A 15,887-nucleotide genomic window follows, 5' to 3' on the forward strand; every position below is an offset into this window, starting at 1 on the left:
CAACTGGTACTTATTTTATCGATTACGAAAGGGATAAAAGGCAAAGCCAACACCGGCGGAATTTGAATTCAACGTCAAGTTGGAATAAATGCCGCTAAGCATTTTCCCGGCGCAGTAATGATTCTACCAGCTCATCGCCTTAAGGAATATGACAATAATGGTTTCAAATTTTGGCCCAAGGACAGCTATTTCGGGGCAGGGACTAGGTTGATTACATTGACACCAGTGCCAACTGATACTTATTTTATCGACCCCGAAATGGATGAAAGACAAAATCGACTTCAGCAGAATTTGAATTCAGAGCGTAATGACGGATAAAATGCCGCTAAGCGTGCTAAAGATTCTACCATCTCACCGCCTTAAGGAATATGATAATATCAACATTAAGTGTAGCAGCTCTTGGACTTGTGACTTATACATCATGTTCATATCGATTGCTTCTGCAATCGAAAAGCAGGAGATAACAATAAAGTATCTAATGAACAGAGAGTGAAGCCCTTAACCTCCCAAGATGCAACCATAAATGTTAATTATATCAATCTTCTGTGGCGGATATAATATATATAATCAGTAACTGTCCTGAAATGTCATCGAGGTACTAACTCCCATTGCACGGTACAATGCCATTCAAATAATATACAATGCCGCCCACAGAAAAGAAAAAAAAAAGAACTTGCCTATATAATATATAAAAATAAACATCTTTGTTATTGAAAGAATACATCTATAACAACAGAACGAATATCATCAGAACATTCCAGTCAAAACGTCTACCAGTTGCAAATAAAACGAGCCTGATATAGTTATTTGGAACTAAAAAGAAAAGATCATGCATAGTCATAGAGGATAACTGCTCTAAGAATGTGTGTATCTTTTTCAAAATCAGCGAGAAGGAGGAATATTTATGGACAGTTATTTCGAAACCTATAGCTTTAGCATGACACATTTACATATACAGCAATAATTGTGGGTACATCAATTTTGTTATTAACTGTCTTGGCAATAATCTGAAAAAAGCTGGGATTTTCGGAGAGGAGAAAGAAACTGTTTAACATGCACTTTAAAAACGGAATCTCTAACTGAGATATAAAAATTGGCAAGATTTTCCCTAAAGTTCAACACGTAACACTTACAATTGTTGTTATTCAAATTCCAGCGTTAGAGCTTTTTTCCTTTACTAGAAACCAGCTCCATTCCAGAAAAAATCCTAGTATATGAGAGGGCTTACGCACCAACCAAACAGCCACTGACATAGTATATTGCAAAGAATTGGATAAATCACATTACTTAAAGTTTCAAAGTGAGAAAAATACTGTTCGTCGTTCTGTTGTCAGTCTCTGAGTCATATCCATCCATCTGTTCATGCGCACATGCAAGCGTTCACATACATATATATGCAGATACATACATACATACATACATACATACATACAAAGAACATATATAAATGGACATGCATACATGCAAGCATGTTTACATACATACAAACGTGTGTGTGTGTATTCAAAATAAATTGTGAATTATTAATTAGTTTCAGTTTGTTTTTCTTCATATCAGATTTCCAGAATATGTTACAAGTTTTGTATTGAAGAATTTGGTCCACGTATTAGCTTTGCTTTTTGGAAATCCAATCAGGTAAGAAGTGTTTTTTCTGTTAGTATTTTTATTGTCTGACTTCGATTGTACATGTTACTAGTTGCGAAAGCTATATTACATAAAAATACAATTCCAACATATGTGTGTGTGTGTGTGTGTGTGTGTGTTGCGGTGAACTAGCATACCGGGCAAAATGCTTAACGGCATTTCGCCCGTCTTCACATTCCGAGTTCAAATTCCGCTGAGGTCAACTATACCTTTCATCCTTTTAGGGTCTATAAAATAAGTAGCAGTTAAGCACTGGTTTTGATGTAATCGATTTACCCCCACCTCCGAAATCGCAGGCCTTATGCCAAAGTTTGAAATCAGTACATACATACATACATACATACATATAAATATACAAACACACATACATATATACATACTTACTTATATGCATACATATATATGTATTGTTCTTGCCTTTGAACCACGGAGTAGATGGAACAGGGACAACTGAAGAAGGGAAATATTCTTTATGTTGCATGTCTCGTTTCTCTGTTTGTTTTTTTCGTTGTTCGAAAAAAAGTTCGTTTTCTGTCTTCGTCTTTATGTTTTCGTTTCTCATTGTGTATAACGTTGTTTGTGATGTCCTGTACCCATATATGCATGTATGTATGTATATATATATATATATATATATATATATAGATGTAGGTATGTACATATATGTATGGATATATGCATATATTTATATATGTTTTATGTTATTATACACACATACACAGATATATATTTGGCAGGAATGTCAACAAAAGAAAGAAAGAGACCTCGATATTATGCAAATAGAGGAATGTATCTGTAAAGATATGTGACACTTAATCAGTAGCCATGATAAAACTCCGAGTTTCCGATGCCCGGGCATCGGAAACTAATTTTCCCTGTTTATTTTCCCTGTTTATTTCCCTTTGTTTTTATTTCCATAACGGTTATTTTTCAAAAGAATCTCCGGTAGCTGGATAACTGAAGAGATGGATGGAGCGGAACCCCGCCCGGGCATCGGAAACTCGGAGTTTTATCATGGCTACTGAATAAGTGTCACATATCTTTACAGATATATATACATACATACATATATATATATATATATATATATATATATATATACACACACACACACAATTCCTTCAAAGTTTTATTTCTCATTGCTGAAGTAATTGTTTTCTAAAAAGATTATGCTGTGGAAAGACATGCAGTTTATTGAACTTTCGTTATGTAGTACACGTAGATAACTGATATTCACAGAAATAGATGCATGTTTAACAACAACGAAAAGGAAACGACAATAAACACGAAGTAATTATATATATAAATAGATATTTTGGGTTTAACAGATTCATTTCTATCCGGTGCATCGGCGCTTTACATTTCAGGGAGGCTAATGAGGGATACCTGATTATCTGGTGGGCTCTTTCCTGCAAAAATACCTCTCAGGCTAGTTGATCTCTGACAGGACTCTAATCCCTTTACAGGACCAGAACGCAGTTTTCTCGTGCTTTGTCAAACTTCTCTTCTCGGATCTACGTATAAGCATCTTTCACCGTTCTAATTACGGATGGAGCGAAACGACATCAACTGTATAGTACTATTTAACCGTATCATTAACATGTGTGTAGGTAACTTATAGTGCTAATTTCCATTGCTATAAATCTGAATTATAATACAAGTGTTCACCGCATTTTCTTTATTTCAATCGAAATCATGACAGCAACGTCAAATGCAAATCAATACTAGTGTATGACAACTTAAACGGTGATGACCTCGACGAATTCAGCTGATCAAACAACTATATACTGATCGTCGAGAATGACGGCGAAGCCACCACAACAGCATCAGAATGCACTTTCGGAGATGTATATTCGCTTCAGTCGCTGTATCAAATCATCTCCAGATATAATGTAAATTCCTTCTTAGTTCCTGTGGGTCTTTTTAAGGAGATACTTAGCTTTGGCTTCATGGTATAAATCTGATTTGAAGCAAACCTCCCTACTGCAGATAGAATTTGTCTATCGCGGTTAACACTTAATTTCCAGATGATTTAACCAACATCCTTGAGAAGTAATAAAATTAATTGGTGTAGGATAAAACACGAAACTCTTTCCTACCAGTGATGTAATAGTTCAATGATGTATTTTGTGTGTACGAACGCCCGGGAAGATATTGTATTCAATTAACGTTTCGAGTCAGAATAGACATAGTGGCAACTGGTGATAGCTGAGCCAATTGGGTATCGGACGGTGAACTGAAAAATCGTGGTATGTATAATGTGTTGTACCTCGTCAAAATATTTAGCCTCTAACAGGTTTTGGCTAAAAAAACGACAAAAACCAAAAACAGCATAATAAAACAAACGCTCAACTATCAATAAGTTGTCTAATATTTTATGTAGTTCAATATTTTATCCGCTCAGCCATCTCGCCTCTAAAGCAGCTTAATGCATTGCTATTCAATTACACTTCTCCAGCAGAAGATACGATGAAAAATATAGCTGTCATTTCCATAAGCGAATTGATTTCAGATACTGTAATGTGCAATGGCTAATTTATCAGGACACGATAGCTATCTTCGTGGCAACATTTTACTGTTTCCAATGGTGCTAGTATGTTATGATGTAGAATTTGAATTGACATTTTATGAGTTTGTTATGTTCTGTGATTTATTGGGTTCGTTGGAACGTCAGTGGAGATATTGTGTTCATATAATGGGTCAAGGCAAGATAGAAGGAGTGAAAACTGTAAATAGCAGAGACGATTAGACGGTTAAGGACTTCGTGTGAATTATTCTTTAATCGGTGCTGCACTCTGGTCAAGATTGTTCGCGTTCAATGTCACGCTCTTGCCAGTTGTAAATATGCATCAAGGGCAGCGATACAGCTCACTAACTGTGAAAAGTGTATATACATGAATAGTGACATTTCGTTAACTCGTACAGTTGTGTCAAATTCCATTTATGAAGTTGATCATAATTAAGACATTAACAACGCTGTTCAGTTCCAGCACTAATTCTCTAATTACGCAACGATATCTATATCGATCCAGATTAAACATGAAAATGATCGATAATTATTTCCTCTGGTTTCTTTTATTTAAGCTCATCACTATTAGCTAATAGAAACACTCGTGTTTAATATAATGCTTTTGAGTTTATACATTATCATTTTTAAATGATTCTATTAAAAGAGTAAGAGCGGTGACCATGATATTTTTCCGGGCTTCCCTGAGTGGAGTGAAAAAAATATACTCAGGTCGGAGATCTAACCCGAATGGTTGTAATCATTTATGCTCCGCTAAAGGCAGAGAAGGGCCTAATGGTGGTATTAAACTAGGCGACGGATTAAGTCTAATGCTCAGTAAGGACAGCTCGGCTTACAGCAACTCTTTATCTATTCTTTTTGTCAGCGGCACATCGCAGTCCCAGAAGGCAGGGTAAGAACTTCTGATTCATTAATCCAAGGGTTACCAAATGTTTTTTTTTTCCAGTGTATCAGTTTGTCATATCCAGCAGTGTTAGTCTACTCCTCATGAAGAATATACTCTGAAATGGTTGAATACCATAAAATAGACAATAGTGGATACCATTTTATGGATAACATAAAACAATGGATAATTTGTTATTATTACGTCTTGAAGTCAAGACGTGCAAGCAACATATTTAACAAAATATCGTTTTCCTTCATAAATTCTATTTATTAAATATGAAGGTATATTATTGAAATGGAGTTTTGATTACTTCAAATTCCATTTTCTTTTACAAATCTCGCTTACCCAGGTATTTTCTTTTGCGTACTTTATTTTGAAAATCCCTAAAAGTAATCAGTGGATAACTAACTATCACCTAGTTGAAGATCTTCATAGTTTTGTTATTGTTTACGCTAAAATCATTGAATAGGAATTCTTTGTCCTATGCATGCGACATCAAACTTTACTGTAAATCATTTCAGACATTCGTAAAAAAAAAAAATACAAAAAATCTTTTTCTCTTACTAAGTTTGAAACAAAAATGTTCTGCCAAACTTCGAAAATATGTAGAAAATGTATAACAAATATGTTAAATGCGTTGGTTTTTTTATCCTTTATCACAACATCGACATAGTGTAAATATTTGTGGAAGATATAATAAAGAGTAAAATAAAATCGAGGAGACACACAACTAGTGAAAGAATATTGAAAATGAAAACAGATTTCACTTGAAATTCGTATCAGCTTTTAGACTCATTCAGAAGTCGTTTGTTCTGTATTAATGGTTTTATAGATTATGAAATCACACATGCGCAGCGTTATAAGTAGAGTAGAGAGGACGAAATATAGGATGTTCAGTGAATACATTTATTTATTCCTTATAATTCTTTCCATTGCTTAAGTTGTTTAGTCCCAGGGCAGCACATACTATTCCGGTTCTCTTTTTAGAATCCAATGTCTTAAAGTTTTAATGCGTCAAGGAAATATATCATCCGATATACATTAGACATTTAAGACGGCATGGTATAATTTCAGAGTGATTTGGCTGCAACTTCTACGAAGTCGAGCATAAGATGTATTCATGTGCTCGACTTTCTGTGGAGGCGATAGATAGATGACTGCGTTTTCAAAAAAAAAAAAAAAAAAATGCGTCAATCTTAGTTGCTATTTTTTTTTTGCTCCTTACGAATGATTGTTCATGGGATGGACTTGCTTCGACATGAAATAACTGCTCTACATGCTGCAAATTTCAGTATTATAGTTTCAGCGATATCATTTATCACAGTAGTATTTCGATCAGAATTTGCTTGAAAGTCGGAAGAAATATTTTGCGGTTTTCTTCCGGCTCTTTATTCAAAGAATTTAAATCTCGGTGAGGTCAAAATTGCTTGTCATTTCTCCGGAATCGATGAAATAAAGTCCCAGTCTTGAGTTGATGTAATTGACTAACACCTCACCTCAACAATTGCTGCCCTTGATCCTAATTCAGAAGCAATTAATTTGAAAGGTTGCATCAAAGTATTGTGTTATTCTCCAAGGATGAACGTCGTTTCTATACTAGACTCCTACAGTATTTATTTGTCGTTGCCGACGTTTTATCGTATGTCCGATAATTTATTTGGTTTCTTCTTGATCACCTCTTCCCCTCTGTCCATGTTTATGTTTCTGACGACTAAAGCAGCGTCTATTGCGAAGTTCCCAAGGGATCCGTGGTGGAGGCTTTCGCTGTTGTGTCCTTCATTTCCTTTCATGTCATTTCTGTTCCTCTTTCCTCTGCCGTTCAGCTTCAAAATGATCTGTCACAGTGGAGATGGAACGATGCCAGCTGGGCCTGTCTTGAGCTTCAATCTCCCGTAGTTTGGGATCGATTCGAGTCAGTTTTAGGCTTTGCTTCCGCTGATCCTTGTATCAATGGAGGGGACGGCCACAAAGTCTTCTTCCAGAGGAAAGCTCACCATAGAAAATTTGACGCGGCAGCCTATTTTTTTTTTCATTCTTGCTAGTGACCCACCCATTTCAGACGATGTTTCAGGATGGTAGCCTTGATGCTGCATTTCGTTCTCTCCAAATCGGAGACATCGGTCACATAGTCGTTCCATTTGATATTCATAATAGAGTGGAGCTTCTGTTGATGAAATCGCTCTAGTTTTTTGACGTCACTTCGGTAAAGTGTCCAGGTTTCATAATCACAGAGGAGAGTGAACAGTGTTTATTATGTTACCTATATTAGTAGTGCAATTGTTGACTCAGCCTAAATTAGCTTTAATAAATTCCAACTTAAACTGCACACAGATATAAAATAGAATAAATTATCAAGACAGCTGATTGTATTTTATGGCGTAAAACAAACACTAATCGGGTGACTAACGACTCCAACAATAATCTCCGATACAAAAAAAATAAAACATTATCTAAACACTAACAACCGATATCAGTTTTTAAAACGTATCGATAACGTCCAGTAGTCAAGACAAACTTAGTTAATTAACTGAATGGAAAATTGCATTCCTTTAATCACAATAAAGTAAATGCAATTTCTCGAACTCACTTATATGCAAATGTATTAAGCTACTAAAAGCGAATCTTGATTTTTGTAAAAAATACATGCACCACAACTGAAGATAGTCTACAGAGCTGAACATGGAAAACACATTGTGATTTTATCCAGTTTGTTTAAACTTTCAACACTTTAACACCAGTCGGTATTAATATACAAGCGACAGATTTTACTGGAAGAACGATGTGGAAAGAGAAAGGTGAGCTTAAACCTCTATAAATAGCCGAGAGGTCACCGCGACAACACCTGTTAAGTCAATTTCTTACTTCCTAGCTAGAGAAGCACTCCATAGGTTATGCTGTTAGGAAGAGATAACATCATTATGTCAAATTCTGTTTGAGGTTAACATTAGAAATAGATTTGAAAATAGCACAATGAACCTTATTTCGCAATCATACACAACTTTCACAAAAGATAAACAAAATTTGCATACGCATTTGTAATCCAATAAACCACCAGATCAGAAATATGAGTACGTAAAAACTCTAATAATCTCAAATAAGGAGAGTTAGCCATGACAATGGCAAAGAAAATGTTCTATTCGGACCTCAGTGGTTCAGAATTGTCCTCTTCATAAGGGGAACTTATAATGGCTGAAGATATGATGGATAAAAAATTAGGAAGAAAGAGTTACGCGGAAGTGACGGAGGAAAAAAGAAAAGAGGTCGACTTGACAAATATAGAAGAGGATGGAAGAATGACACACAGAGTGGGGGATGACGTTAAGTTGTCACTACCCCAGAAGGTTTTGGAGCAAATGAACAGGAAGACCTTAGTTTATAAGGTATATTCTGTGAAAGAAAGGAGAATGGAACACGTGAAGACAGAAGAAATAGAGAAGGCATTCAGTACGGTATGGCAAGATATAACATATCTGCCAAGAGGCAATAAATATGGAACAATTGTGGTCCATTTTAAGACAGAAGGAATAACAAGAAAACAGGCCACAACAACATCAGAGGGAGCAAGCCATCGGACGTCTCCATGCTGGTCAACGTCCATGGGTCATTGCTAATGAACTGAACTGCAGTATTCGGACAATTAGGTGGCTAAGGGAATGATACAATGGCTCAAAGAGCACGGATGATCGTCCACGCAGTGGTCGACCTAGAGTTACAACGGCAAGTCAAGCTCACCACCTTCACCGACAGCACTTGCAGGACCGATTTCGGAGGAAGCAAAATCAGCTTGGCAGACCATAGGGACATACCACATACCCATTTGTGCAGAGACAGTTCGTCACCGGCTAAGATCTTTCAATCTGTCGTGTCGACATTTGGCTAGGGGACCCATCCTCACAGATCGTCATCGATCAAAAACGTCAGAACTGGCTATTTTCTTTGCTTAGGAAAAATTAAAGTTCTCAATTATCACAGAACTTTTCCTAAAGAAACCATTATAGACTTAGCAACATTGTTGCCATTGTGCAGTGAGAATGAGTAATTCGCTACTAATAGGAACCATAATAAAAGAAAATTTGGGAAGCATTAATTAACGGAGTGAAACGGTTGAAAAAATTGCTGCAGTTTTCGATAATTACACTCATCTAAGTCTTGTCCTGCATATAAGATATGCTTTAATTGTGGTAAATTTTGGCCAATTTCTAGAGACCCTACACATAATTTAGCCAGTTCGGTTCATAGTGTTGATGCGAAGAATATTAGTCCTAAGCAGTCAGACCATAGGAAAGTGACTTTACGATATTAGCTGTGTCGTAAATGGTAAATTACATTGGCTTTTTTTTATATATTGGATGAACACCCAATTGAAACTCAATTGGATACTGGTAAAACATGTTTCATCATCATTTCGGGATTGTTGTTAATAGATTTAGTACTTATCGAATCTACTCACAGACATTTAGCTTGTTATGATGGTTCAAGACTAGAGCCACTTGATGCAGCGGCAATTTTGCTTGCCTTTCGAGATAAACAGAATTTCAGTTTTGTTTTGATTGAAAGACCATATAACTTTGGAGTAATCAGTGTACCCATTTTGATAGGTCCATTGCTTTATGTCTGATAAGGCAATAACGTTAAAGTTTCATTACTGGATGGAAGTAAAATAGCATCTCTTCAGAGCGATTAGTTCCAGTAAGCGTAGGAGCTAGGTAGAAAATAAAACTCACTGTCTTGATGTAACAGGAAACAACGCTGTCTCCATATGAAAGTATCAACAATGAAATGCTAATTGCTCTGGAGCTAAATGATGAATTCTGGCTGATTGGTTCAGATGAAGAGGGCAAGAGGTTGTATGCAATAAATGCAAACAATTGCCTTCACTTAATCAATAGCTTCGGATGGTTCCAAAAGTTTATGAAGTCTATAACGAAGAAAATTAACGGATTGATTACCTATCAAGGTGACATATTCCTCTTTGCAGCAGCCCAAAATAAAATGGAGAATCGAGAAACTGCAGTTATTGCGAGACTAATAGACGCCAATGTATCCATTAACCCCAATAAATGCATTAATGATATATCCTTCATAAATTTCATCGCAATGAATATTTCAAAGAAGATGAAGCCATTATTTAATTCAACGGACATGATTCAATGGATCAATGTTCTTTAATCTAAGGAAGAAACTGAAAAATATTTCTGTATGAGAAACAATTATTATCACATGATAATTTAAATGTAGTCGAGCCTCATCTTGCAGCAAAAAAGGTGTTGCTCGAGGAACAAGCCTTTGGGGTTATAAAAAAAACCCTGCACAATATTCTGTGTTGGTAACATTTTCTACCATATGTCAAGCAACTGTTAACGTAGAAGCTTCTGGACATTGGAGAATATTGAATGTGAAACCTATGCGATGCTGTTGTGCTGATATCTTGAGATATTTACTGTTATGGAAATTTTTCATACAGAACACTGATCATAGACCGTTGAAATATTTTTTTGTTATCAAGAATCTTGATGTTCCAACAGAACTTCTTAGCGCATTTCCTATATTATCAAAATTCGGTTACAAATTGCCTGGTCTCATAAAACTACAAACCTTGATTGATAGTTAAATGAAGTATGACTAAAATCATTTTGATACAGGATTCATTATATATGTATAACATACTGATATTATGGTCGAATGAACTTTTTCTGGCACTCAATTAAAAATAACAAAAATCACTTTAACACAAGTACACCTCATGCTCAATGAAAAATACTGGTGTTGACTAGGTATAGGCAACCACTTTTGAGAAGTGGGCCACATGAGACATGAATCAACATCAGGCGTGTCGTACTACTAAAACATAGGGCATAAGTTATCTTCTTCATGAAATTAGGCATTCCACCCAGGTTGCCCATGACTGGTCGAGACAAACTCATTTAGAACGACAGTTAACTAAAGATGTTTTTTAATTTGACTGTAGAAAATGATTATCTTTTATAAAATAAAAAAAATCAACAAAAACAAGCTGCTTGTTTTTGAAAACACATTGAACTTCTTTAGTCCATCAGTCCATAGGGGGTCCAAAGGGACAAATTGCCAGTTTTGTTTTTATAAAATGAGGGGCAACAACGTTGCGTATGTTTTTGCAGTCATTAATATTTTGTAACACAGTAATTTGTATCGCATTTTGTTTCAATTCATTTCTGTCATAGAAACAGCATATCGGTTTCTTTTTATCAATGTTAACTTTTAATGGTATTTTAAATCTTGTGCAAGAATTCAGCTTAAAGGATTATATCAGTATCAATTTTTAAAGATAATTCCAATGCATTACAACTTACGGTTTTTGTTTTTACTTTTTGAGAAATATTCTTCCACCAGTTTTAATACTACAAAATTTATATTATCTGAAATCTAACATTCACTTTATAATTATTCCATAAGTTAAGTTTAATCATAGCAAGCAGTATGTTGAACCTAAACGTAGCAGTAACAATATTAAAAAAAAGCCTCTCGGCTTTTGAATTAGAAATATGTAATTACTTGAGGCGCAATTCCTTCGCCAATCTGATTCTCATTGGGAGAAGAAGATCTGATTGATGGTCAATAAGTTCATCTGATCATCTTAAAAGTTACATGGTAAATTATCAACATAAGATCTTACACATTCTAAAGAAAAAAAAAAAAAAGGAACTACCATGAAAAAAATATCTTAAATATATCAAATCTTTGATCAGAAAATAAAATAAAACAGCTGCTTTATAAATATCGTTATCGAAGCTTCAGATTAGGAAAATATGTAACGTGTTTCTAAATTTTAAAGCTGTTTCTCGTTGGTTTGCCCATGATATTATTTTCATAACTAACTTTATGTCGGTGAAGATAAATTTTCTCTCGTACTTAAATGAAAATGTCAATATGCTGAAGTAAAACGATAGCCATGCTTTGTATAAATTACTCTAGAGAAGAATGATGGATGATACAAAAACTGTATTACCAGAAAAAGTGTTTGGAAAATTTTATCATAAACTTTTGCGTTATGAGCTCAAATCCCTCTATTGTCGATACAGGAAATACTTTACTCCTTGTATCTTAAATGCAGTACCTTTTTACCAAAATAAGAAATTATTAGTTACCTGGGCTTATATTAACGGTCGGATTAAGTGGAGCAGTGGTTCCCAGAGAGCCAAGTCTAAACTATGTAGGAGTTATTAAACAGGTTGTTATAATCGAAGGTTTTTCGAAATTGGACGCTAGTTTTATTGCTTTTCCTTTGAAATTTCCCCCTGTTGCATTCAAATGTTGTATGAGACGCTCTTCTTGTATTGGCATAACTCATAAAGAGAAATGAGAAACATGACTATAATCAGCTTAAACTTATTATTCTAGTAAGTAAACCAAATAGTGTCGAGCATGTGGCAATGGTTGTGAATTTATCACAGTATTAGGGTGACGTAAACGCACTGGAGATGATTGGGATACTAATTACATCAAATGCTTTTCGGGTTAGAGTTGTATTAAGCAGAATAAAACTGAATGAAATTGGGCGTATATGATATTTGCATTTGAACAAAATGTAATTTCATTTATTGTAGAATTATTACTAAAAGAGATTGAGTTCAGTGTTATTAAGTGGACAGTTTGGGATTTGTTTTATATACGATGATGCTAAATAATATAAGATGAATTTTGGTTTATGGTAGGTTTAATTAAAACGCGTTTGGCGTGAGTGTTGCATGAAGGCACATGACCTAGTCAGAACGAAATTGGATCATAAGGTTGCACGTTTGATGCCTGGATCGAGCGCCGCGTTGTGTCCTTGAACAAGACGGTTCGTTTCACGTTGCTCCAACTCACTCAAACAAAACAGTGTGTACCATTTTCAGAAGGAGATCTCTACCAGAATAAAGCTTAGCTGGTCAAAGGTGGAAAGGCTGAGTGAGTGTTTATGTTTGCTCTTGGCTACATGGATACACAACACATTTACTAGATGTATGGTATAGACACATACGAGTGACAGATATGGATGTGGTACGTGAATTATATCTTAATTGTGTTAGCAAAGGCAGCTTTGGGTTTATGAAACAAGTTGGCGATGTGAAATAAGCATAGAATATACTGCAATAATGTACGCAGTCTTTGTGACAAAACCAGTCCAAATAAACGCTAATTATAATTATAATTATTGTTGTGATGTCTTGTATTGGCAGTACTACGTGGCTATTCAACTTCCTTACTAAAACGTCTTGTGGCGGTAATGTAAGTTGATAGAAATATACAAAAGAAAAAAAGGAATAATGAGAAATATTGTAAAAAATGGGCGCCATATTCAGAAATAGTTATTCTATGCCATATTCAAAGGTTTTGAATCCAAGAAATCTAAATGTTATTGTTAAGATACTATTTAATAATTCTTCGAAACTTTCAAGACCAGCAAGATATGATTCATAGTAGTTCATATCCTCTTTTTACTCCACCACCTCCTCTCTTTTGCTCATTTTTATTGTTATTTTTGTTATTATTACTATTGAATGGTCTTATGCTTATGTCAGATATTATTGTTGTTGTTGTTATTATTATTATTATTATTATTATTATTATTATTATTATTGATTATTTTCCCTTTGTAAACTGTGTGTGATCAATGAGACAAAGCGCCTAACTAAAACAACAATGAATTTGCATCTTATTTTTTTGTTCTATAATTCTGACTACATAACTAATTGAACGTCTCGGGATCGCAGCTGCAATGGATTTGTAAAGGTTAAACTTGGAACAATTTTAAAATTCATTGCAAACATGTCATGTTGTCTTAACAAAAATTGATATACAGAACCAGATGGAATTTCTCTTATAATTGTAAGTTCTTAATAAAAAAAATAAAGAAAAAAACAGCAGAAAAAGTAACAAGCAAAACTACTGTTTTGATATCCTTAAGGAATCGAAACCCGTATTCTTTTGTTTTATCGAAGTGATGTTACCATTAAATTGCGTTTAGTACATTTTGTCATGAAACTATTCAAATTATTTTTGTACTTGAATCTGTGAGATATGGCTAAAATCCTCACATGAATCTTAAAATCAATCTAAGTTTTAAATTTTCAAGGCATTTGAATAAAATATTTAAACTACGATCGCTTTTATTGACAAAAGTTTACACATTTTGTAAAGATAGGGTTAAAAATCGATCATATAAGTTCCAGTACGTGTTCACTCAGTACTTATTTTCATCGAACCAAGATTGATAGTATGCCGTTTAATGAATGGAAAATCAAACAATGCAGATATTCACAACGTTTTATGATCACAAGCTCAGTTTAACGAACAGTTTCAGGACGATCAATTTTAAGAAAAAAAGTTTTAAAACTATAAAGCCCAGGAACAACAAAACCATAAATATTGTTTTGAATATTTTGACAACCTACAATACATTATGTATTTCCATAAATGTTTACAGTAATGTAAAATCCTCTATGATATTCACTACCAAAATGTAATTATCCCACTTTTATTCCATTTATTTCACTGCTTACATGATTCTTTTGTCTATGCTGAGCAGAAAATAGTCACATAATATCTGCATCACGTTTAAGTAATGACTCATAACCTACTGGGTTGTTGGAACAACCATGAATAATTCATAGTTATGAAGTAAATAAGAAAGAAGGATAGACTTGAGTAGTCTTCCCATGATTTCTGAAGCTACATAAAATGATTTGATTTCAGCGTTGCGAGTAACATAAATGTTATTGTTTATAAAGCTTCATACCACTGTCTAGAGACGCCCATGTTACCCGCTAATATTAAATATGGTGATATTAGAAACAATACACGTATACACACATGCATTACAAGCACATACGTACATACATAGACGTATATATATATACACACACACACACATCAATGCATAAATGCAAACATATTCATATATATGTACACAGACCCCACCCCATATATATGTATATATATATATATATATATATATATATATATATATATATATATATATATATATATATATATATATATATATATATAAATACATGCATACACACACACACACACACATATATATATACTGGTGTACAGTAAGATGTACAACTTCTACTGCATGAGTTAGAGCTCTACGTAGACTATTATTATTCATTCAGTTTCCAGTATAATGGTTTGTCGACCACTGCAATTAGCAATGTTACTAGTTATGATATACAGACCATACGTAGTAGAAGATTGAATTATAAACCACTATAAATATCTAGTTCCTCCGTACTACCATTGCAGTTATTTGGAACTCAGCTGATGCAATAATGTCTTCTCTTGGTGATCCATTGCGGTTAGACATCCAAGCAAATTAGGAGCATCTATTTATTCTTTTATTCTTTTATATATGTGTGTGTGTGTGTGTATGCATGTATTTATATATTCTTTTATTCTCTTACTTGTTTCAGTCATTTTACTGCAGCCAAGCTTGGTCTTCGCCTTGACACCAAGACATATTTCTTTAGCTGAATACTTTTTCTATCGGTTTCTTTTGACGAACCGAAACGCTAAGTTACGGGCACGTAAACACACCAACAACGGTTGTCAGAGTGGTGATGGTGGAGAACAAACACAGACACAAAGACACACACACGCACACACACACATATATACAACGGGATTTTTTCAGTTTCCGTTTACCAATCCACCCATAAGGATTTGATCAGCCCAAGCGTATAGTAGAAGACACTTGCCCAAGGTACCACGCAGTGGGACTGAAACTCTAGCTATGTGGTTGGAATACAAGCTTTTTACTAAATAGCCACACCTGCGCCTATGTATATATATATATATATATAT

The 15,887-nt window shown here is 34.5% G+C and overlaps 1 protein-coding gene across 1 annotated transcript in view; it reads left to right on the forward strand.

Moving 5' to 3' along the window:
* LOC106870461 (protein inturned) overlaps positions 1-15,887 on the forward strand; it is a 99,839-nt gene that overhangs the window by 28,497 nt on the left and 55,455 nt on the right. Inside the window, exon 7 of the mRNA XM_052966717.1 lies at positions 1,558-1,635. Coding sequence (XP_052822677.1) covers positions 1,558-1,635 — 78 coding nt within the window. The remainder of the gene's footprint in view (positions 1-1,557; positions 1,636-15,887) is intronic.

This window comes from Octopus bimaculoides, chromosome 3, assembly GCF_001194135.2.
Source record: "Octopus bimaculoides isolate UCB-OBI-ISO-001 chromosome 3, ASM119413v2, whole genome shotgun sequence".
Classification (NCBI taxonomy): Eukaryota; Metazoa; Mollusca; class Cephalopoda; order Octopoda; family Octopodidae; genus Octopus; species Octopus bimaculoides.